The sequence below is a fragment of the Myxocyprinus asiaticus genome, chromosome 12, assembly GCF_019703515.2.
Source record: "Myxocyprinus asiaticus isolate MX2 ecotype Aquarium Trade chromosome 12, UBuf_Myxa_2, whole genome shotgun sequence".
NCBI lineage: Eukaryota > Metazoa > Chordata > Actinopteri > Cypriniformes > Catostomidae > Myxocyprinus > Myxocyprinus asiaticus.
Window position 1 is genome coordinate 3,219,623 of NC_059355.1, and position 26,397 is coordinate 3,246,019.

General features: G+C 37.5%; 1 protein-coding gene across 1 annotated transcript; it reads right to left on the reverse strand.

Moving 5' to 3' along the window:
• Positions 1-4,405: 4,405 nt before the first annotated feature.
• LOC127449670 (DNA replication licensing factor MCM6-like) lies at positions 4,406-19,413 on the reverse strand. Its single transcript, XM_051713229.1, has 16 exons — positions 19,211-19,413; positions 18,225-18,371; positions 15,918-16,028; positions 15,503-15,752; positions 14,709-14,874; positions 14,484-14,629; positions 12,467-12,617; positions 10,778-10,919; positions 10,439-10,580; positions 8,967-9,074; positions 8,664-8,819; positions 8,360-8,488; positions 7,934-8,228; positions 5,218-5,403; positions 4,955-5,094; positions 4,406-4,832 (listed from the first exon to the last, which is right to left on the reverse strand). Exons 1-16 carry the CDS (start codon positions 19,309-19,311, stop codon positions 4,710-4,712), a joined length of 2,493 nt encoding a protein of 830 aa, XP_051569189.1. The 5' UTR covers positions 19,312-19,413; the 3' UTR covers positions 4,406-4,709.
• Between the last annotated feature and the right edge of the window lie 6,984 nt (positions 19,414-26,397).

Consider the following 26,397-nt stretch of genomic DNA (forward strand, 5'->3'; position numbering starts at 1 on the left):
TTTTGGGTGAACTATCCCTTTAAAGAGGAATTTCTATTGAGTAGACAGTTTTTAAGCACAATTGGTGGTGACGAAGACATTTTGGGTCATGAGGTTGGGTGTTTGACCCACACAAAGCTATTATATGACAACAGAATAGTTGGAACATGGCACATGAGTTGTATGGACTAGTTTTAGGATGCTTTTATGTTTTGTTTGGGGCACCCAAACAAAGATTTGTATGGCTACAGAATACTTTGAACAGGGCAAATGAGTACTTTTGACAGTTTTATGGCACTTATTGTCTTTTTTGGAACTTGACAGACGTGGTCACTATAAACGGCCATTATATGGAAGAGAGCTGCATGAAGATTCTTCAAAAATGTCTACTTTTGTGTTCCACAGAACAAAATAACAGCATATGGGTTTGGGACGACATCCAAAAGCAACCATAATAATGTTCTTTCATACAGCAGTCAAATGGCCTATATGTCTGTGTATATGAAGATTTATTCTCATGAGATCTTTTTAATCCAAAATTAACACAATTCAAACTAAATTCACTGATGAGATCCGCACAAACAGTGGAAGTCACATCTTCTATAAATAAGTAATTGAGTTTAAAAAAAAATGCAGAGAGTTTATTTTCTAGTTTTCATTATTACAAATTAGCTTACTTTCAGACATAATTAGCTTAACAACTTTGCATTCTAACAGTTGATATCATTTAACATTGTTAATGCATGATTGTGCTCTCTCATTTGACTGAAACGACAGTATCTGCCTGAAAAGCAGTAACTTGCAGTACTAATTTAAATGAGCGGAAGTGGTTCAAAAAGATACTTTAGTAGTAAACACAGCAATGCCGTGCCAATCAGCTGATACGCATCATGGTTATGACACTAAATATGTAAAAAAGTGCTTTTATCTACCTTGTAAAGCCGACCTCATCAGGTTCTCGCAGGGCGCAGCCATCTTTGTTGTGTAAGAGAGACAGCTGGGCGGGCATTTTTGAGAGCATGTTCAAAAAACAGCTTGTGCGACCTTCGGGACATTTTTGTCTTTTTCATTTTAGTTTTTTCTGTCATTATGGCTGTGTTAACAACGCCATACATTTTTTCAAAGGTGTGTATTTTGGGGGGGAATTTTGACATTTCAACCTCAGTTCATAATACATCTATAATACACTGTGTACACACAATAGTTACACTCAGGACCTTCAGGACATAATATGTCCCCATTGAAACCCATTAAAACTGCAATATTTGATCCCAGTGCCATTAAAGCATAAAATCCTGAATTCTATGATATTATGCTTTCATTCTGGAGCCCTGGCTTCAAAATTTACATTTTTAATATTTTCCACCAGATGGCGCCATTTTCCTCATGTTTAGCCTATGGAGCAAATACATGCTTTTCCTCTATTTTCTGTTTGCTGTATTATAGAGCACTGCAGGACAATTTAATAAATGATGCAGCTAAAATTGTGTGGGTGTGTTGGTATGAATGTCAGAGTGTGTTTTGTATGTGTAACACAGACTCCGGAGAACAGAGATTAAGATCCATATGCGGTTTAATAGTAAACGTGCAACTCATAAACAGACAGGCAGGGTAAATCACCAGTAATTGAACAGCGTAGGCAGTCGAGAGACGTAGTCATAGTGGCGGAGCTAGGGAGTGGCCGTGGCCACCATGGACTGAAGCCTGGCTACCCCATTGGCCACCCCACTCACAATTGCCATTTTTGAGCACAAGACTTAATGTGGACTGCCTGAAAAATTCTGTGCCACCACAGACTGATCGCTGACCCCTGCCTGGCCACCCCTGTGAAAAACTCCTAGCTCCGTCCCTGAGTCATAAACAGGCAAAGGTCAGGGCAGGCAGCAAACAATCACAGTAAGAGTCCAGAAAAACAATAGGTAAACAAGGCAGGCAGCAGAGTATCAAACAGTGGGAAACATGCAGAAGTCAAGGGCGGGACGGGCGGGACGGGCGGGACGGACGGACGGACGGGACGGGACGGACGGGACGGGACGGACGGGACGGACGGGACGGGCGGACGGACGGACGGACGGGACGGGACGGACGGACGGACGGACGGACGGGACGGGACGGACGGACGGACGGACGGACGGACGGACGGACGGACGGGACGGACGGACGGGACGGGACGGACGGACGGACGGACGGACGGACGGACGGACGGACGGGACGGGACGGACGGACGGACGGACGGGCGGGCCGGACGGACGGACGGACGGACGGACGGGACGGACGGACGGACGGACGGACGGACGGACGGACGGACGGGACGGGACGGACGGACGGACGGACGGGACGGGACGGACGGACGGACGGACGGGACGGGACGGACGGACGGAGAAACGTTAGCAGGAGCAAACAAGACTTTGCAATGACTAATGTTTGAACAGTGCTTAAATAGTCTATGAAATAGGGAACAGGTGTGAGTGTAATCAGTCCAGGTTGGCATGCTGGGAAGTGTAGTTCGTGGTGCCCTCAGAACTCGGGCGAGGGAGTCCTTTGGTGGTGAGCAGGAGTCCTTGAGTTCGTAACAGTATGTGTGTATTGAGAAATTTGTGTGTGCGTGTGCGTGTGTAAAAACAACAGTGGCATTATATAAACAAACTGGCATTTAAAGGGTTAAAATCCTGAAAATCAATTCATATTTGGTAGTTATGATCAGGACTGATGTTGGCCAAAAAATCTAAGTCAGTGAAAGTGGAAAATAATATTAATATATCATATTTGTATGGCAGTTTTTTTGACACGGAAATTTTTTCCTCTAAGGTACTGAGTGTGTGTGTGTGTGTGTGTGTATTTTTTTTTTAATGCATCAAAATCAGTGTTGTTGCTAATCACTGACATATCCCAGACTGTGATAATCCCCCCCCCCCCCCCCCAAAAAAAATTTCCCCTTAGCATTTATTATATGGGGGGGGGGAAATATTTATTTATTTATTTATTTATTTATTTATTTTTTTAATAAAAAACAACAGTGGCATTATATAAACAAACTGCCATTTTTTGTCCTCTAAGGTCCCGAGTGTGTTTTTATTTTTTTTTATGCATCAATATTAATGTTGTTGCTAATCATCGACATATCCCAGACTGTGATAATCCAAAAAATAAAAAAATTAATAAATACAAATTCCCCTTAGCATTTAGTGTATGGAAAATCATTATTTTTGTGTTTTTTTATTTTATTTTTTTCATAAAAAACATCAGCGGCATTATATAAACAAACTGGCATTTAAAGGGTTAAAATCCTGAAAATGAATGAATATTTGGTAGTTATGATCAGGACTGATGTTGGTTAAAAAAATTAACTCATTGAAAGTGGAAAATAATATTAATATATAATATTATTATGGCAGTTTTTTGATGTGGACATTTTTGTCCTCTAAGGACCTCTGAGTATCTTTTTTAAGTTGACGCTCAAGGGTTAATTAATGAAAATTATTTTCTTCATCTATGAGTTTATCGACACATATTTGTGTAAATGTATGATTTGAAAAACAATAGCTGATGAGAAATTCAAGTTATTTCAGCGACACAGAGCCATTTGCATTGACAACTGGCCCTAATTTATAAACTGAAAAGACTAGAAACCTATACATACAAACTATGTAATAAAAAAAAAGTTTTAATTTTGGATAACTAAAATCTGACAATGGTTAAACGTTTGTATTAAAGGAACAGTTCACACAAATACGAAACCAAATCTCGCATTTACTTACCCTCATGCCATCCCGTGTATTTTTTAGAAGAGTATCTCAGCTTTGTAATTCCTCACAATGCAAGAAAATGGGTTCCAAAATGTTTAAGCTTCAAAAAACACATAAATACAGCATAAAAGTAATCCATATGACTCCAGTGGTTAAATCCATGTCTTCAGAAGTGATATGATAGGTGTGGGTGAGAAACAGATCAGTATTTAAGTCCTTTTCTACTATAAATCTCATATTTTACTTTTTTTTTTTTCACGATTCATATTCTTCATGCATTTCACCACCTACTGCAGAGGAGAATTCATAGGAAAAAAGTTAATAGAATTTACAGTAAAAGACTTAAATATTAACCTGTTTCTCACCCACACATATCACAGCGCTTCTGAAGACATGGATTTAACCACAAGAGTCTTATGGATTACTTTTATGCTGCCTTTATGTGATTTTAGGAGCTTCAAAATGTTGGTACCCATTCACTTGCATTGTGAGGACCTACAGCGCTGAACTCTTCTAAAAATCTTCATTTGTGTTTCGCAGAAGAAAGAAAGTCATAGATATCTGTAATCGTACGAGAGTGAGTAAATGAGAGAATTTTCATTTGTGGGTGAACTATCCCTTTAATTTTATTGCATCATGAACTCAACTTATTTTGACAGCACAAAACAGGGTAAACTGTAAAGCGTTGTATGCAGGTTTAATAGTAACGTTTTAAAATATTCTAAACACTAGAACAAGAAACATATTTACATTTATTTTTTTGTCAAGGTTTAAAATAAAGTTGGAAATACTTAGAATTACAAATCTACTTAGAAGCAATTTAAACACATCAAGGAAAACACAGTCCAATCTCCACAGAAAAAAGTAAAAAATGGCTACAATCAGCAAGAAGAGACTGAACAAGGCTGTTTCCTGTTCTCATCATGTATGTAATAAACAGATGTGCACTGTTTGTACAGCAGAGAATGTGGTATCAAAGATGGTCTAGTCATCAAACGTGTAATTGGGGTTGACCACAAGAGTAACATCTTCCTCTTGAGTTTCTGTTCCACTGGACTCAACAGATCCTTTCAGCCCAGATTGGGTCAACTCAATCAGAATATAATCCTAATAAAGACAAAAATAAATATTTGTTTAGTTAAAACACCTCTATTACGCACTCTCCATACAACAAGAAAACTTCGGCATAACGCAAAGCAAAATAAAATAAAATAGAAATGTTTCCTTACATAGTGAACCAGTCTGTGGATAACTTTCTCTATTATTGTCTTCTTATTGATGAGTTCCATTTCTGAATCAATCTCTGATTCGATTTCCTTCAGATACCAGTTTACTACTGCACTCTTTGTAAGAGCAGCCTCATCTTCAGCTAGGGGAAAAAAAACATGTGCTTCAGACTTTTTGTTCAGCGTGTAAAATCATCTGCGTACTTATATCTTTTCCATTCTTGCACTGGTGATACTTTTAATCTGTTGTGTTTGAGAAAGCTCACCTTCCTCTGAACGGCGCAGGTGTAACACCAACAGGTTAGAAATCCGCTTGTACTCCGCAAACGACAAACGCAGCGAGGGTTTAGCACTTTCTCCGTTGACGCCGTGGCCGTTAATACCGTTTGTGTGCTCGTGACCATTTACTTCTCCGGTCACAGCTCCATTCACACCGTTGGGTACATCATGTCCTAAATAGAGCAAGAAAACAGAAATGAGAGAAGAGCAGGGTTGTCAATCGATTGAAAATTTGTATCAAATTAATTACATCATATGCTGATTAATCACAATTAATCGCATATAGTCAATATTTGCAGAGAAAGGCCCCAAATAAGAATTCTTAAGGGATTTTCTAAGGATGCGTCAATGAGCGTCAGACGGACACTTTCGGAGCGTCTCGTTTTGATTGCATCGCGTCATAAACAGTGTTTTAGGATGCTGTCGAGTTAAACCTAGTTTGACATTTTTTAAAACCTGTCTCTAGACAATTAGAGTCTCCCTGCATACTTGAACAGAAGAACAAGTCCTCATCTTGAGCCGTCTACTGTCTGTAAAGCCCAAAGTATACTTCTGTTTTAACGCGAACACTTAGCGTCTATGTACAGGCGAACGCTAGCCTTTCAAAGTATACTTCTTTTATCTGTGTGTGCATACAGAGGCGGTTGGTGCATGAGCGCTACGACTGCTGTGAGATACTGGACTATTTCTCTTCAGGAGTTTAGACCCATTTAGATGTCTTTATCATCCTTCAGACTCGAGTTATACAAATGCAGATATCTCCTGACCTCCTCCCACATGCTTTGGCATGCACATCCACTGTTGACATTTGTCTCCTGTTGTTCAGTGGCAATTATATCTTCTTCTAGCACTTCTTTGTGAAAGGCTCAACGGTGAGTGTTGCCACCTTGTGGACCCACTAATTAGTGCAAATAATTCCTGGCGCATGCACATTCAGAATATGCATGGTTAGAAAAATCTGGTTGTGCGTGTTCAATGCTTGAGCACTTTGCTGATGACTAAATTTGCGTCACGCATTCTGTACGAAGATGCCCAGCGTTTCGTCTGACTGAAGTATGCTTTGGGCTTGAGCTGCGCATCCTTACAGCTAGATTTGCACTTACTGCCCCCTGCTAAAAACACGAAGGCCGTACTTCAAATTTGAATTACGTTAGTTTTTTAAAAACTTTATTAGCCTATTATTATTAGTCCCTATTGCATTTGTTAGTATTCTTCTTCTTCTGCCGAAAGTCTATGGCAGCCCAGAGAACCGTACATAGGAAAGTTATCAAATTTGGCACACTGATAGAGGACACTCTCAAATGTAATTGACCCAAATATGGGGTTTCACACTCAAACCCTTTAGCGCCACCAACAGTTCAAAGTTTCACTTACGTTTTGATCTATAACTTTTGAACCGTAAGTCCTAGAAACAAAATAGTTTTTCCTTTGATTCCTTGGGTCATACCCCATTAGGAAGTATATCGTTTTTCAGCTCCAACCACTCAATTTTCCTCCATTTGAAATTTTCAGAAAAAACAACAACTAATTTTTCAAACTCCTCCTAGACCGTATGTGCGATTCACTCAAAATCTAGAGACACTCATGATAAAATTGAATAAGATGTATTACGTTAAACCTAACCTTTCTTGTATAAGACTTCGATGAATTTGATTGCAAACATGCCAAAATGGAAATGAGGCGTATCCTTGCAATGCTTTAGCATATTGACAAGAAACTTGGTATATGTCCTCACAAGCATGACCTGAGGGTACCTGCAGCATTTCGGTACAATGCCACCTAGTGGTCAGGAGATATGAAAAATGGCTATTTTTGCTTAAAACTTCTCAATAAGTCAAGTCATTTTTATTTGTATAACGCTTTTCACAACACACATTATTTCAAAGCAGCTTTACAGAAAATGAAACTGTATTATCTATAAAGTCTTAGAGTCATCATTGTGTAGTTTGATTAAAATATGATTGTAAATTGTGTGTAAATAAGTAAATAATAATTGTATTTAGAACCCCATATAATAATACAATAGTTTGGCCTAAATTTACGAGGCTGGTCACATTAGATTCCTTGGGTCATGCCGATACCCAATTTGCCATGGTCTGCCATACTTCCTGTCTGCCATTTGTAATTATACGTAAAACCTACTTTTTCGAACTCCTCCTAGACCGATTGTCCGATTCGCTCGAATTTTGTCGTGTATCATCTAGGGACACTGCTGACATAAAGTTATTAAAAGCTTTCTGATAAATCAAACCGTTCTCGTTTAACGCATCAACGAATTTAATGGCATGATGCCAATAAGTATCTGAGGCTGTATCTCTTGAATGCTTTGGTGTTTTGACATGAAACTTCAAATATGACATTGTGACCAAGCCCTTACAATACCATATCAATTTGGTGACAGCACCACCTACTGGTTCAAAAGTCATAAGCATTTGTGTAAACACAATAAGTAATAAACCACTCTGCTTAAAATCATCACCAGAATTGTATATTCAATCTAAACGTTTGCCATTGGTATGCTTGGCCTTGTAATCACTGCTTGCAGCTATATTTTTCAATATAATTAATTGCACTGAATTAACGTGTTAAATCGACAGCACTAGTTTGAGGTATGTTGTTCTTCGCAGATTAGTCGAAATTGTTTTAATTAAAACCAGAATGAAGTGTTTAAGAAAAGTGTCCATGAAGGGAAGATGACTCTACCATTCATGTGATTGTCGCCTTCCTCCTCCATGGCCTCCTCTTCCTCCTGATCCAGGTTAATATCAGGAGTCTCTACCCGAATAATGGACTTGTTCAGCAGCCTGAAAGCCTCCTTTACATGCTTTGGCTGAACCTCGTCGCAGCAGTGCATCCTGGCCATGCTCTCAGAGAGACGAATCAAGCTTTCCAGCTGGCGGACTGTGATCCTCCAGGCGGATTTAGTGACTCCAGAGCCATCCCTCTGTCTCAGACGCTTGTATTGCTCCACGATGAATTCCTCAGACTCCTTTGAGATCTGACACCACACACACAGAGGCGTACAGTTCATGAAATATTAGCATAGGTCACCAACAACATCTAATACATTTGGACAACCTCTCAGGCTATTTAAACACGTCATGCTTTTTTGATGGGCCTTCCCGTCACCTTTGGTTTGAACTGGCGGGCAAAGAGCATGTATCTGCGAATCTCATCCAGACTGTACATGCGGTCAACAGAATTCTCAATCCTGGAGTGGAGGTCCACTATACGCCTGGCAATGGCATAATCAGTGACCTAAAGGGAGAGGCAGTTGTAACATTACCGACAATGTCACATCACCCTACTATATCCACCAAATTTGATATGCTATTTTATTTCAGAAACTTAACCAGTGAAAACTGCTCTCAAAAGGGCAGAGGAGGATCGTTAATACCAGATATAAACAGAGCCTGTGAGAACACATGCATACCTCATTACAGTCATCAACAAGGATGAAGAAGAGATCGAAACGGGACATGATGGGTGCAGTCAAGTTGATGTTCTGTTTGAGAGATTTGGAGCGGTCGTAGCGTCCACTCACTGGGTTCGCTGCAGCCAAGATGGATGTGCGAGCATTCAGAGTGGCCTAGAATTTGAAAAAAAACATAGCTCCAATGACTCTCTCACATGCCATTTCATCCAAATTGCTAGTGTAAGCATGTCAGAAAGTTTCAAGATTAAAGGGATTGTGATGTGCAAACTAGAACTTTGGATTTTAATATTTAACCCTTACCTTGACACCGGCTTTGGTGATGGAGATTGTCTGTTGTTCCATGGCCTCGTGGATGGCCACCTGGTCTCTCGTTTCCATCTTATCAAACTCATCAATGCAGCAAACACCCTAAGGACAAAAGAATGATATGATGTCAACTCTTCAACTCCAAATTATCAGGGATTTCAGTGACAGAACATATTCAGATGCATAGGAGCTTCACATGAATGAACTACAACCCCAATTCCGAAGTTGGGACAGTATGAAAAATACTAATAAAACAAAAAAGAGTGATTTGTAAATTCTACTCACCCTTTGCTATATTGAAAGCACTAAAACTAAACATGTGTTTTACCTTGTGAATTACATTGTTTGTTTGTTTTTATGTACAGTAATTTCAAATCAGATGATTGCAACAAGCTCCAAAAAAGTTGGGACAGTCGAGTGTTTTCCACTGTGAAACATCACCATTTCCTCTAACACTTATTAGGCATTTGAGCACTGAAGACACAAGTTTAAAAAGTTGAATTTCCCCCCATTCATCCATTATGCAAATCTTCAGCTGCACAATTGTAAGGGGTCTTCATCGCTGTATTGTGCGCTTCATAATTGGAGATGGTCAGTGCTGCAGGCAGGCCAATCTAGCACCTGCACTCTCTGCTCACACAGCCGTGCACTTGTAATTTGGGCAGTATGTGGTTTGAAGTTGTCCTGCTGACAATTCCGGGACGTCCCTGGAAAAGACGGTGCTGGATGGCAGTATATGCTGCTCCAAAATTTGTACGTATCTGTCTGCATTAATGGTGCCCTCACAGATGTGCGAGTTACCCATGCCATGGGCACTGACACACCCCTGGCCCATACAGACACTGACTTTTGGACCTAATGCTGAAAACAGCTTGGATGGTCCTTTTCTTCTTTGGCTCGGAGAACACGACGGATGTGTTTTTCAAAAACTATTTGAAATGTGGACTCATCAGACCAAAAAAACACAGTTCCACTGTTCTACTTTCCATCTAAGAAGTCGGCAGCGCTTCTGGACAGTGTTGATGTATGGCTTCTCCTTTACATAGTAAAGTCTTAACTTGCATCTGTGGATGCAGCGGCGAGTGGTGTTGACTAACAAAGGTTTACTAAAGTTATCCCAAGTGCATGTTCATGATATCCATTACAGATGAACGATGTTTTTTAAGACAGTGATGTCTGAGGGATCAGAGATCACGTGCATTCAGAAGAGGTTTACGTCTTGCCCTTTACGCACCGAGATTTGACCAGATTCCTTGAATCTTTTAACTATATTGTGCACTGTAGAGTGAAATTCTCTGGTAAAACATCATATAATGTGTAGTTGTAGAGCTTTCAATTTAGCAAAGGGTGAATATAATTTACAAATAACTCCTTTTTGTTTTTATTAGCATTTTTCATACTGTCCCAACTTTTTCGGAATTGGGGTTATATTTATGAAAATTTTCATGTTGTGCATTTAAACTCACGTTGTCAGCCAGCATCAGCGCTCCGGCTTCAATGACAAACTCGTGTGATTCCTCGTCTCTCACCACAGCAGCTGTGAGACCGGCCGCGCTGGAGGCTTTACCGCTGGTGTAGACCGCCCGTGGGCTGAACTCCTCAACGTGCCTGAAATAACAACCATACATACCATAAGCACTAATGGATATGATCCTTTTTGTACATCTTTAAGACCAAAACATTCTCTGCAATTATTATGTTTATAATTAAAACTCTTCGCTATCCTACAGCCAAAGTAAGAATACAGTGTATAGTAAAAATATTATATTTGAGCTGTAATAACAATAATAATAAAAATGTCTCACTTGAGGAACTGGCTCTTGGCTGTGCTGGGGTCTCCTACGACGCAGACGTTGATGTCTCCTCTCAGCGACGTGCCTTCCATAGTGGTTTTAGGAACACCTCCAAACAGCATGAGCAGAATTCCCCGCTTTACCTCGTCATTGCCTGAGAAAGAGACTTTTCTGTTAGACTATCATGAAATTTTATATGACAGAATTGATAGATCATGTGGAATGGATTTTGTACATAAAATTACACAACATTGTGTATAACATGGTTATCTTAATGTACTTTATTAGTTGTATTAAATCATGTCATTTTAAAAACTATGCATAACATACATGTGTAAATGTTAGAGGTCAACCAACAGTGGATATTGGCGATAACTAAGCTGGTGGGAAAGGCCGCTAACCGATTAATCCGCTGATAATGTTTAAAAATAATTTAAGTCTTATTCTTTCCTTACTATGACGGGCAAAGACAAAGAGTCCTAAATGAATAAAATCCCAGATGCAGTTTATTGTTCAACCAAAATCCCAAAAATAAACAGAAAAAATAGAAATTTAGTGCATGACACGGGACTTTTAAATATATACAGGCCCGAAACACATCGGGGCCCTTTTTTTGAAATGACAAACTTATTTTAATTCTTTTTAAAAAACTATCGGCAACTATCGGCAAAGATTTTTGCAGATAATGATAGTTCCAAAATTCAACTATCGGCACTGATTAATCGGTAAAACCGATATATCGGTCTACCTCTAGTAAATATTGCTGTTTATTATTATATATTATTACACGGCTCTCTGGAATACTCGAATCTGATTGGTCAATAGTGCCATCCAGCGGCCAGATATTGCTCTGTAACAACCGCACATCTGGGGATTAAGACGTATCAGACCACTCATCCGGGTTCTGCGAGCCGTCGATATGTTCGTATATGGCCATATAGCAGATTTCTGTAACAGACAATCTATGATCGCAACAGGCCTAATTATTGAATCCTCATTTGTGTTTTTAGTTTACAGATTTATAGGTCTATTTTAACCTTAGAAAAGATTTCTTGCATTGTCTGAGGCAGAAAATGTTAATACAAACATAATTAATAATAATGTTTCCAATAGTCATATCACAGGTTTCACCAAAATGTATGGTAAATGTAATGTTTTGTGTGTATTCATCATTTTATGCTAACTGCATATTCAGCTATTGTGCACTAAAATTGCATTTACACCATCACTGACACAAATTACACAGGTATACAATGAGTTTTCACTGCAAAACATATATATATATATATATATATATATATATATATATATATATATATATATATATATATATACAGTATATTTGTTGCCCAAACCTAATGTAACACTAACAAAAACATACAAAAAGGACCATGGTAATACATGTTCCATGGAATTACAATAGTATTCTTTGAAGTATGGAATGGTATGGTATCTATTACCATCAATGTACCATGGTACCACCACAGTACTTTTTGTAGGGGAAATCATATAGATATTATAAAACTGGCCATGTACAATGCTTTATGTAACTTCAATGATCCCCTTCCTTTACTTTGAAAGTCGAGCTCTCGACTATGTCTGAGTAACTGACTAAGATATTTCATGCTACGTGTAAAAACGTGAACCTCTAATTGCTTTTACATAACAGAAAATAAGCTATTGTTGTTAATTACGACTAACCATGAATGGTGGGGAAGAGGCTGGTGCAGAGGTTATGGTAAAGGTTCTTATCTTGGCTCATCTCAAACACCTTCTCCCATTCCTGTACTGACATCTGGTTCTTAATACTCTCTGCCGTCTGCTCCTCGTCACGGATCTCCTTACCACCAAACTACAAACAGAGAGAGTCCGTTAAAAGAATTGAAAATAACAGAGAATTAGGGTTCGGTGATATATTGAATATTCACGATACACTCTCAATACTTTTGCTTGCGATATAAAATGAAAAAACTTAATGTACACTGGCGGCCAAAAGTTTGGAATAATGTACAGATTTTGCTGTTTCGGAAGGAAATTGGTACTAAAAACCAAAGTGGCATTCAACTGATCACAAAGTATAGTCAGGACATTACTGATGTAAAAAACAGCACCATCACTATTTGAAAAAAGTCATTTTTGATCAAATCTAGACAGCAGCCATCACTCCAACACCTTATCCTTGAGTAATCATACTAAATTGATCATTTGATACTAGAAAATCACTTGCCATTATATCAAACACAGTTGAAAGCTATTTGGTTCATTAAATGAAGCTTAACATTGTCTTTGTGTTTGTTTTTGAGTTGCCACAGTATGCAATAGACTGACATGTCTTCAGGTCAATATTAGGTCAAAAATGGCAAAAAAGAAACAGCTTTCTCTAGAAACTCATCAGTCAATCATTGTTTTGAGGAATGAAGGCTATACAATGCTTGAAATTGCCAAAAAACTGAAGATTTCATACAAAGGTGTACACTACAGTCTTCAAAGACAAAGGACAACTGGCTCTAACAAGGACAGAAAGAGATGTGGAAGACCAGATGTACAACTAAACAAGAGGATAAGTACATCAGAGTCTCTAGTTTGAGAAATAGACACCTCACATGTCCTCAGCTGACAGCTTCATTGAATTCTACCCGCTCAACACCAGTTTCATGTACAACAGTAAAGAGAAGACTCAGGGGTGCAGGCCTTATGGGAAGAATTGCAAAGAAAAAGCCACTTTTGAAACAGAAATACAAAAAGAAAAGGTTAGAGTGGGCAAAGAAAAACAGACATTGGACAACAGATAATTGGAAAAGAGTGTTATGGATCTTAACCCCATTGAGCTTTTGTGGGATCAGCTAGACTGTAAGGTGCGTGAGAAGTGCCCGACAAGACAGGAAGTGTGGGGTGAAATGTCACCTGAGTATCTGGACAAACTGACAGCTAGAATGTCAAGGATCTGCAAAGCTGTCATTGCTGCACGTGGAGGATTTTTTGATGAGAACTCTTTGAAGTTGTTTAAGAAGTTCTGAACATTGTTTTCAAATTGTAATAATAATTTTTCATGTTATTAATGTCCTGACTATACATTGTGATCAGTTGAATGCCACTTTGGTGAATAAAAGTACCAATTTCTTTCCATAAGAGCAAAACCTGTACATTATTCCAAACTTTTGGCCACCAGTGTATATCACGGCAAATCAAAAACGCTTTTTATTTGCAATTAAGTTTGATAGCAAAATTATTTCACAATCCATCCTTATCTCTCAACTCATAAGAACGAGATCGTTAAGATGTACTGATGGCATATATGACATGCGTTAAACATGCATTAAAGTTGGTAAGTACGATTCATTTCCGATAAATAGTTTAAATGTGAAACTCTGATTGAAAGCTTTTGTTTATTGAATGCATATACATGAAAAGGATTAAATATCATTCTTCCCAGTGTTGAAAACATACAGTTCCTTGATTATTTTTAACTACATTTTTTGTTTTCCGTATTTAACTTTTTATGTTACATTAAACATTTTTAATCTAATTAGGCTATAATAGCTGTTTGGTTCCTCTCAGTGAAAGAAAACGATCTTTTGAGGCATTTCTGAGCAAATACATAAATATCAAGTCATATAAAGAATATGGTCAAAAGCTTTTTTTTTTAGCTATATGGCTCAGCCCTACAGAGAATGCATTTTAGAGACCTGCATGCTGACAGTTTGGCCTGATCTCTTACTCTGGGATTGGTGGGGGCTACGTGGCACGCCAAGAAGGCGAGTCTGTAGGAGAGTTCTCTGACGCCCAGCGCTTTAAGTCCACGCACACCCTCGTTCTCATAACCCTGTGTCCCGGCTGTACGAGAGCTGGTCTCAGTACGCACACCTGAAACAAACATATTCACATGTTATCAGATACACGACCACAATCATCAGTGATTTCTGACTTGATGAGATCTGTGTACCTGGTGTAGCCAGCTGGGAAACATCAGGCACAACGATGAGGGAACCAATGAAGTCACATTTATCACCAGCCTGTGCTGACTCCACAGCCTCCGCCCGCAGAATCACCTCCATACTACGCGGAATTGAGCCCCTTGGCAGCTCCGCTTGCGTCTCCTGGATACGTACCTGATGTTAATGCAGAGAGAGGAATCAGAATAAGATAGATTGGACTCATTGAGGCTGTTACATGCACAACAATACACTGATGACTCCCAAAAATCAGCTTATTTAAAAAATCACGCAAGAAAAACATGTATACATAAGTTTGATCAGTAATTACTTGAAGGAATAGTTAATAATTTTATTTGTCTCCAAACACATATTTGGGTGTGTGAAAAAGTTGTGTGTGTGTGTGTGTGTGTGTATGTATGTATCTACTGTATGTATGTATGTGTGAGCATGTGTGTGTGTGTGCATATGTGTATGGAGAGTGTGTGAGGGGGAGAGAGGGAGAGAGAGAGAATGTATGAATGTGTGTGTGTTTGTGTGTGGGGAGAGAGGGTGTGTGCGTGCAATTTTGAGTATGAATGTACATTTTGTAACTGTACTACCGTTTTGAATCTTTCTTGCAAGCCTTTATATTAACCGGGTCAAATTGACCCGGAAGGTCCTTCAAGGGTTAATATGCAAAATACGAATCTACAAATGATACTGAACCAAAGACATTATGCAAGCTTTAGGTTTCTCGTTGTTCAATGATGGAAAAAACATAAAAATAAAATAAAAATAATAATAAATAAATTCCAAAACATACCTTCTGAAAGTCAATAAATTTGGACTTGTTTGTATCGAGGAGGAAGCGTCTGCGGTTGTTGCAGACAGGGTTGCGACAGATGCTCGGCTGAGTGTATTTAAACTGCTGCTCCACGTCTTTTATCACTCCTTGACAGTCCAGACACAGGAACGTCCCGCTCACCAGCTCAGGGTGAACGGGGTGAGTACGGACAACCTGACCGCTGATCCGCACCAATGAGCCGACCCTCACCATGGTCAACTCCCGGATCCTGCACAACACCGGCACAAAAACAACATTTGCAGGAGAGGTGTTTGTTTAAAACATCAAGATTTAGATTCATATTTCGATCAAATGTATAACGTTTAAGTTCAAAATAACTTTTCCTAAAATATCTACATGTCTTGTCAGTCATCTGTCTTTTAATTCGATTTACTTGTGTCTGGTTGGCAGATCCTGGAGGGCAACATAGAATTCCTTGGAGGCAGGGACCTTCCCATGATCCCGGGCAAAGTTACGCACAGCACGGCACAGGTAGGGGTAAAGTCTAAAAAATTAAGTTTTACTTTGTAAGTGCAGGTAAACACAGTATTTTATCAATATCATTTGAAAATACTGTATGAACATAAGTTCCTAATATAGTGATGAGACTTCAACACTACTGTATAATGTTGTAAATGCCAAAGACCAAGATAAATACAAGTACATGATCATTCATTCACAGGGGTGTAAAGTAATTGAGTAAAAATACTTAAGTATTATTTTTTGGGATTTTTACTGAAATGTTTCTCATGATCTTAAAAATCTTTTGATCTGAAGGCGTATGCTTAAATGTTTGAAATTAGTTTTGTAGACAAAAATATAATTATGCCTCCATATTAATTTATTTCATTATAAAACTAAAAGTTTTTGAAATGGATAACTTGGACCAAATAATAAAGAAAAGCAGCCAATAAGTGCCCAACATAGATGGGAACTCCTTCAATACTGTTTAAAAAGCATCCCAGGGTGATACCTCAAGAAGTTGGTTGAGAAAATGTCAAGAGTACATGTCTGCAAATTCTAGGCAAAGGGTGACTACTTTGAAGATGCTAAAATATAACACAGTTTTGATTTATTTTGGATTTTGTTTAGTCACAACATAATTCCCATAGTTCCATTTATGTTATTCCATAGTTTTAATGACTTTACTATTATTCTAAAATGTGAAAAAAATTATAAGAAAGAATGAGTGTTTCAAAACTTTTGACCGGTAGTGTGTAAAAAAAAAAAAAAATATATATATATATATATATATATATATATATAAACAAAAAGCTTTTGTAATTAAATGTATACATGTGATTCATTTCTACACTTGCTTTCATATTAAAATCATATCCATGAATTTCTACTCCCTGTTTGCTGAATTATTATTGTTGTTGTTAAGCAACTATTAATTATAATAATAACTATTAAACCAGCAATGATAATTGTGATAATAATGATAATAAAAATAATGTAATCTGAGTAAATATTAATTATGAATTTTATTGAATTCATCCATCTGCTCAACAGCAAGTTTGGTAGCAAACCTCAGAAAACAATTCACAAAAAGCAACATTACTAACTTTCTTCAAAGCTTCATTTAAATGTGATTTTTACACGTCTCAGGGCGGTTCCGAAGTGAAATGTCCACTGTGTGGCGCTAAAAGTGAGTGAAATGTTCTCCCGAACAGATGTCGATATTTAAATCAACAAAACTGACCTCCCTACCCTAAACCTTAAACCTATCCGATAGTATCAGAAAAAGCAAATATTATGCAAAAAACACAATTTCTGAAGCAACGTCAATTTGTGGTGCTTCTATGACACTTTCGGTTCACATGTCGACTCGCGTGCTCTTCAGGACTCATACCCTGATCCTTTATATTGCATATGCAACGCTCTATTAGTTGAGCTACCGCGCAATCTGATCACACTTAAGCTTGTAAATGTAGTTGGTTATGTAATGCAAATGTTAAAAGGAGTCATGTGCTACATTAAAAGCGTTTAGATGTAAAAGATAGCATTGTGTGAGGAACAGAGCGAAAAGTGTTTATGAACTGATAATCTGACGTTTTATTCGTGATTAAAAGTCATTGTTGTTTTAGCGTCTCTAGTGTTCATTCCACCAGGAAACTGCCGTGTTATGTACAACAGGACACATAAAAATCATTTTGCAAAAAATGTAGTTATTGTAACATGATTCTATGACCAGAATGCGAATGCCACTGAGGGAGAAATATGACAGTCGTCAGAGACAGTAAAAAGGCGACTTAAACCAGTCGAATGTGACAACATCCTCCCTCACACAATCTCCTCTCTCGATTTCGATGTTTTTGGCTAGATACTTGGACTTTTAATTGAGTAAAATTTTCACACAGTATCCATACTTTCACTTACAGTAAGTATAATTTCTGAGTACTTTTTACACCCTTGCTCATTCATTCATTAGTGAAGTATAACAGAAACTGACGTTACAAAACATAGCAAAACGTGCAATAAAACTACATTAGTGTCCAAATGACATAGGTGGCAAAGTAATTGCTGTACTTTGATTAAATACTTTAATAATAATAACAAGCACTATTTAGAAGCAGATCCATAAAATTATAACACATTAAGTACATATGTAATTACATGGTGATATGAACAATGCAACATAAATAAACATCACATGTTAAGAACAATGCATAAAAACAGTTCAGATTTTTAATATCACCTATAGAATTCCTCCTGGATAGCAGTAGCCAATTCTTGATTAAATCCCTCCAGGTCGGTAAAACTGACCACCAGTGTGTTTCTCTCGGGCCGAATCAACTCCTCAGCGTCCCGCAGGTATTTCACCTCTCCATCGCTATTCTGAAATCTACAGACCGATTTAGACACACGAACAGTGTTGGGTGTAATGCATTACTAGGTAATTAATTAATGTAATTAAATTACTTTTCCTTGAAAAAAGTAAAGTAAGGGATTACTTGTAATTTTTCAGTAATTTAATTACAGTTACTTCTGATGTAATTGTGTTAAATACTGTATAGCCTCTAGAACAATTCTATATAAAATAATAGTGAATTTAAAATCGGAATTTAACTTCTCATGTTAAAATTTATGTTTTCTAATTTAAGGCTGCCCCCTTAAATTCTTTGGCAGTTCATGAATAATTTATGTGATTTTATATTATTTAGTTGAAAGAATTAAAAGAACAGTTTCATGTCTATCCTTGTATTTTTCATCTGGTCGAGGTTGAGCAGGGTTTTAGAAAGTAATTAGTAATAAGTAATGCAGTTACAGAGTAATTAGTACAGTACTCTAATTACACTGTAGAAGATGTAATTAGTAGTTAGTAATTAATTACTTTTTTAGAGTAACTTGCACAACACTGCACACGAATTTGTGCAAAATGCCAAATACTAATACAAATGAATATATATCAAGCGCAAAATACCCTACAATTATCAGAAATATGGATTGAAAGCATGCATGTTCACGTGCTCAAATCTAACTAGAAAGCAAGTCGATTATGTTCATTCTATAACTTTATAAACAACATATATCTACTTTTATTTTTATTTTTTTACATTTTAACAATCCGATTTGAAACAATAAGCTTGTAATTATTTATCTGAGTTAGTTTTATTTTGGTGATTATCGTGTAACTTGATGATACTAAAAAAGAAAACAATAAGATACACAGTATTTACTCACTCTTCCAAAAAAGCCTGGAATAATTTTTGGCATTTTTCTGCCAGTTCGTCCTTGATCATCTGACCAGCAGGTTGATCCACTCCGGGTTCCATAAGGTCCATTTTTAAAAGTCGATTGCTATTACAAAGTTATAACAATAAGGTATTCCCCGTGCTGCCTGGCACCCGAAGTTCCACGAGTCTTTGCAGAAGTTTTCGCGCGAAAAGTATTTACCATGTGATCATTTTCGCGCCACCGGCAGCCAATGTGTTTGTTGCGTTTCTGTGCTACGACTACAGTGACACTGTAGTGACCAATCATTGTCGAGCGCTCTGTTCAGGGGCGTGGCATCATGTTGAGGTGGATAGTTTTACTTGTTTTTATTTCTTAGTAATGGAATGAATGTCAACTATTGAAATAAAAAAGGGATTGCACTAAATGGGCGGGATTTAAATAGTAATTATTGTATTTTAATTTTGACTGTGTATTTTCAGTTCAACGGCTGTTTCTAAAAATGTCATTGTTCAGGTCAGGTATAATATTTTGTTCAGACCGCTGTTGAAAGAGTACAGGATTGCGTTGACACGTGGTACCTGTAACTTTTTTCCGCGCTGGAGAGGTTGGGCGAATCAAAGTCGTTTTTGATTACTGACTACTGCATTTAATTCATCTTTTTATAGAGTTTATAGAGATAGCTGTTATTGTATTTCCTGAAAAATTTTTATTATTAAATTAATAGATTTGAAAAATTATAATTATAAGTGTACAAATGCCTGCAACGGCACATTGAATTTTTCGGCAGAGATTATTTAGCAGAGACGGGCCACTTCTATTAAAATGAATGGGAGAAATTGGAACACTCAACCAAGGAGCACTGAGCGCCCAACGGTCAACGGATATAGAAAGGAAGTCCCGCCTCATAGTTAAAAGAGCCAATCACTTTTTAGATACAGACATCGCCTGTCAATCAACTTCTGCATGCGCATTACAAGCCAGGAAAATTGCGGGGGGGGGGGTTTGTTTTGTTTTTTTAGCGTAATATGAGGTAAAGCATAACCATTTATGATACCAGTATTGTCAGATTTTATTGCTGATTTGAAATATTTTAACTGATTGTAATCTTGACCAACCGTTTTTGAGATTTTGGTCTTTCCCCATTCAAGTAGATTGGAGCTGCACTGATATGACTGGAAATAGCCTCACGAGAGCGTTCCAAAGATGCCCGGCAGTGGACTAACTTGCTAGAACGACTTTGGTAATGGTCAACTAGCGTGTTACGACAGTAAGTCATCGTTTGCAGAGACCGCACAAATTAATGGGGAGAGCCGTAAACCGATAACTACCTGTCGCAAAATTATCCGCGTCTTCTCTTATTAAACAGCAAATTTATTTATAAACTCCACACATTGTTCATTCCAAAAGGATTGTTTAGTGTTTAAACATGTTTTAGATGAGTGGTCATAAAAAAACGGCCTCTTGTCTCCTCGCCAGTATGTTTATGGGACCACCGCGTTATGCATCGCGTTGATAACAATATCAGCTTGTTGCCATTGCGGGTAAAAAAATATTTTGTTAGTTGAAAAACAAAAGCTGTCTCTATCCGTTGCTGTTCCTCTTGTTGCTTTATTTATTTGTCGTTATGTATATTTCGTTATATTTGACTGGTAGTAGATATTTAGGAGATATTATTACACTGCTAACTGCCGTTTTCAGCCGTAGATGGCGCTGTTCACGTGTTTTATGTAACGCGTGATCATTTTCATCGCGACTGCAGAGGGCGCCAGAGAGTAAAATAATGTCAAAACATGAAAAATGGTCCAACGTGCACAAGTTGGCCAGCAACATTTCTTACCACTTAACATCTGACCCAAGACAGTATCCTGAAGTCTTTTTTTAACTCTTGTGCGACCGTCGGGACATTTTTGTTAACGCCAACAGCATTAATTTTGTCAAAGATGTGTATTTTTTGGGCTATTTTGATATTTCAACCTCAGTTCCTATCTATAATACACTGTGTACACACAATAGTTACACTCAGGACCTTCAGGACAAAAAATGTCCCAATTGCAACCCATTAAAACTGCAATATTTGATCCCAGTGCCATTAAAGCATAAAATCATGAATTCTATGATATTATGCTTTCATTCTGGAGCCCTGGCCTCAAAATTAAACATTTTAATATTTTCCACCAGATGGCGCCATTGTTCTCATGTTTAGCCTATGGAGCAAATACATGCTTTTTTCTTATTTTCTGTTTGCTGTATTATAGAGCACTGCAGGACAACTGAATAAATGATGCAGATAAAATTGTGTGTGTGTGTGTGTGTGTGTGTGTGTTGGTATGGATGTCAGAGTGTGTTATGTATGTGTGTATTGAAAAATGTGTGTGTGTGTGTGTGTGTGTGTGTGTGTGTGTAAAAAACAACAGTGGCATTATGTAAACAAACTGGCATTTAAAGGGTTAAAATCCTGAAAATGAATGAATATTTGGTAGTTATGATCAGGACTGATGCTGGCTAAAAAAATTAACTAATTGAAAGTGGAAATATAATATTAATATATAATATTTTTATGGCAGTTTTTTGACACGGACATTTTTGTCCTCTAAGGACCTCTGAGTAACTTTTTTAAATTGACACACAAGGGTTAAACATATATGATATATGTTTCGCTCACACAACAATTTAAAATCCCAGGAGGACCTGTGCTAAAACAGGCAGTAATTTATCATTATACATTCACTAATAGTCAATTAACAAATATTATATAATGACTAACAGATAAATAGTTCATGTACATTCAAATATGAATATATCTCATATGTCATTGTACAGATACAACAACATTACTGAACTTATGTATAGTTAAATAAACTAGTTAATTAAAAATAACTATTTAACTAGTTTAATTAACTGATTAACTACTTAAGAACATTAACTAATGTATGTTTAGCCATTACTTAATGTAACAATGTTAGTTAACGTCACTAATTAAAAAGATTTTTTAGATCATTCAATATTAAATATAATGTAATAAATATGATAACTACTTTTGACCAACTAATAAATGTAACCAATGTTACTGACAAGTTTTAGTGATCATATATGTATGGCTTTAGGAGTTTGTGGACAGGTAACAGTATTTCTACCTGGTTTATTTACTAAAAGAGGTAGTTTGGTTAGGAAGGAAACCACACTTGCTGGTTGACTAGTGAGAAAGTACCAATTTTTGTGGTATGTACGAGTATGTCTGTGAGAGTTGTTAGTATCTGTTGGGTGTATACTGAGTTGTGGTCTCTAGAAGACGTCTTTTGTTCTTGTGGTTCCCCTTGTGGCGGATGATTTCACCCAGTGGCAGCATTTGAAAATTTTGAACTCCTACTTTCATTGGTAGGTACAATGAAGACGTGCAGAAGTCCAAGTCTATGCCTCACTAAGCATGAAAGACCTCACTCAGTTCTAACATTAGTTTAATAATGAATTTGGACACCCTGTACAGCCTTCTCTTTGACTGTGTTTTCATGTGCGTGCGTATGGATCTCTACGCATGTGCGTTTATGTGGTTTTGGAAAGTGTGTTTGAAGCCCCATTGTGGTTTTTTGCAATCTGTGGAATCATTTTGCAGAACAAGTAACTCAATAAATATAATAATAAACATACTCCAACACAGTGGCTGAATCACCACACACCTGAGCCAGGCGAGCACCGTTACAGCGAGCACCGTCTAGACGGTTGTGTCTACAGGGCGTCTTCATATCACATGTTTCGCAACATTTGGCACAGCAGTATGGCTTTCTTGCATACTTGCAGTTTCCTGGGCGAGCAGAAGATTTTGCATTAGTCAGGAGATTTATGTCTTTCACAATCCTGTGCCCTTCATCCTGACAACAGCATAACTGTCAAAAAAACATATACTATCATCCTACAGTTAAAGAGAGATCCGACAGATAAAAGTTTGGTTGTTAAAACAGTAACAGTAACAAACAGTTTTTATTAATTTTCAAGGACATTGTTTTCTGGGTGGTTCTGCAAGCTTGATCATGTATTGGTGCCCCCCCTCATTTAATGACATCAGCTATACAAAAATAACTTGTTTTCTGAGAGCTGTCTGTTCAAGTCACCAATGGTGCTCTTGTGATTGCATTTGTAAGGTTCTGCATTTAGTGTCTGCATTATTAGTATTGTTTCCACTTTTAGTTTACTAAGGATTTGGGATCCCACTTTATATTAAAGCAATAGTTCACCCAAAAATGAAAATTCTCTCTTCATTTACTCACCCTCATGCCATCCCAGATGTGTATGACTTTCTTTCTTCAGCTGAACACAAATGAAGATATTTAGAAGAATATTTCAACTATGTAGGTCCATACAATGCAAGTAGATGGTGACCAGAACTTTGTAGCCCTAAAAACCACATAAAGGAAACCTAGAAGTAATCCATATGACTCCAGTGGTTAAATCCATGTCTTCAGAAGCGATACAAAACTCTAAATCTCCACTTTCACTTTTACATCTGAAAGTCACATGTGGTGCTTGTTTAGTTTCACTTTCACATCTAGAGTAAAGATGTGTAAAAAAGAGTAAAAAAGGACTTTAAATTAAAGGGATATTGATCTGTTTCTCACCCACACCTGTTTTATCTTATGGATTACCTTTATGTTTCCTTTATGTGATTTTTGGAGCTACACAGTTCTAGTCACCATTCACTTGCATTGTATGCACCTACAGAGCTGAGATATTCTTCTAAAAATCTTCATTTGTGTTTTGCTGAAGAAAGAAAGTCAGACACATCTGGGATGGCATGAGGGTGAGTAAATGATGAGAGAATTTTCATTTTTGGGTGAACTACACCTTTTAGTGTCTTTAATTACTATGTACTAACATTAAAATACACACAATACAATGTATTTACTTTGTAACTACATGTTGTTCTGGAAAAATCTCACAAGATTCACATTTGCTGCTACTGAGTTTGAGGTACAGTTAAGATTAGGATTAGGGGTTAGAGTTAGGTTTCAGGATAAGGGTTGGGCTTAGGTTTAGGGGTAGGGGTAAGGTTAACAGTGTAACTTCAAATTGTGTACTTATTAGGTACATACGTGTTGTTGCATTGTTCTTACATTTAAAGTCCCTGCATTAATTTACATCTGTAATTACATTATTAATCTTACCCTTAACCCTAAACGTACCCTTATCCTAAAACCAAACCCCTAACCCTACTTCTAAACCAACCCGTTCCTCAACCTCAGTAGGAGCAAGTGAGAATTTTGCAGAACAACATGTAGTTACACAATAAATACACTATATTATATTTGCTTTAATGTTAGTACATAGCAGGTAAAGACACTTAATATAAAGTGGGCCCGAACTTTGCGGTTGTCGATCATACACACACACATATATAGGGAACAGCTTTCAGTTACCTCTAAAAGAAGAGAGAGAGAGTAAAAGAGAGAGCGAAAGAGAGAGGGGTACAGATGTCAGAGGTGAAAGGTCAGCAAGGAAAGGTCACAGGAGCACTAAGAGCTCCGAGAGCCGTCTGAGGTCAAACAAAGTCTTTCAGTTAGAGTTTCCAAAGAGTGAAAATCCTGTGAGGATTTAATGGTGTTGCTTGCAAAAGTGAAAATCTCCTTAATCCAGATTTTCAGGTGTGTTTTTAACAGGCTTCAATAATTACACAGACTATAAATACCTGCTGGGACCTGCACGCTGAATATACAGGCCACGTGTGTCAGTATGGGTGTAAAAGCGCACAGTATCTGCACTTGTTTATCAAGGGAGCATATGTGTTTTTAAGCACTGGAGTAAAATGACACATCTGTTTGTGTCTGCACCTGTATCTCCCTCTCTCTTTCTCACCCCACATGTTGTTTGTTTAGGGTAGATTGTGGGAATCTTTCAGTGAGCTGGTCTCTCATTAGCACACAGTGAGAAAAGAGTCTTTGGAGGAAGATCATTGTGTCTAACAGCAGGTGTTTGTTTGGATGAGGGTTTCACACTTACCAGCTCATGCGGTTCTACTGTTCATGTACATTGAGGTCTCAAAGTCTGAGAGCACATTGAAAATTGGGGATGTTTATTTACATAGTTTAAACCTGCAAAAAAAAAAACAAACAAAAAAAAAAAAAAAGAATTTTAAGATTTTTATAAATGTAAAGCAAGGAAAAGTTATTATGTCAAATTAACAAGTATTAACTAATTTTTAGGATTTTGCACCATTTCTTGGTCACTATTTGTGACAGTGACCATGTTAACTCATTTGTACAAATGGCCTGATTTCCCTGCTTCAGCACACAAGATGCTCTTTGGAACATTTTCAAATCATGCTGTGATAACATGGATCATCAAAGCAATAGTTCAACCAAAAATGGAAAATTCTCTCATCATTTTCTCACTCTCATGCCTTCCCAGATGTGTTTGACTTTCTTTCTTCTGCAGAACACAAATGAAGATTTTTTAGACGAATATCTCAGCTCTGTAGGTCCATACAATGCAAGTGAATGGTGGTCAGAACTTTGAAGCATCAAACAGCATATAAAGGCAGCATTAAAATAATCCATAAGACATCAGTAATTAAATCCATGTCTTCTAAAGTGATTCAAACAAACAGACCAAAATGTAACTTCTTTTTCACTATAAATCTGACATCAGTAGTCTCCTTGGCTGTCATGATTTCAAGCGCAATTCAACTTCCTAGCGCCATCTAGCGCTCTGCACATGCATCAAGCACTAGGAAGTGTAATCGATCTTGAAATCATGATCATGCCTATAGATTGCAATGGCAAGTTGCACAGTGAAAAAGGAGTTATATTTTGATCTGTTCTCACACAAAACTGATTGGATCACTTCTGAAGACATGGATTAAACCACCGGAGTTGTACGGATTACATTTATACTGCCTTTATTTGCTTTTTGGAGCTTCAAAGTTCTGGTCACCATTCACTTATCAAAAGATAAAACAATCTTCGTTTGTGTTCAGCAGAAGAAAGAAAGTCATACACATGGGATGGCATGAGGGAATTTTCATTTTTGGGTGAACTGTCCCTTCAAGTTCTGCTCAAACTTGTGGAGTCCAAGGCAGCTTGAGTACATACTGTCATTAAAGCAAAGCGTGGCATACCATATACTTAGTAATTCTGAAATTCATGTTAATTTTTCAATTGAACTTTTCACTCAAATCGTTACACTGATAATATAATTTGCAGTGA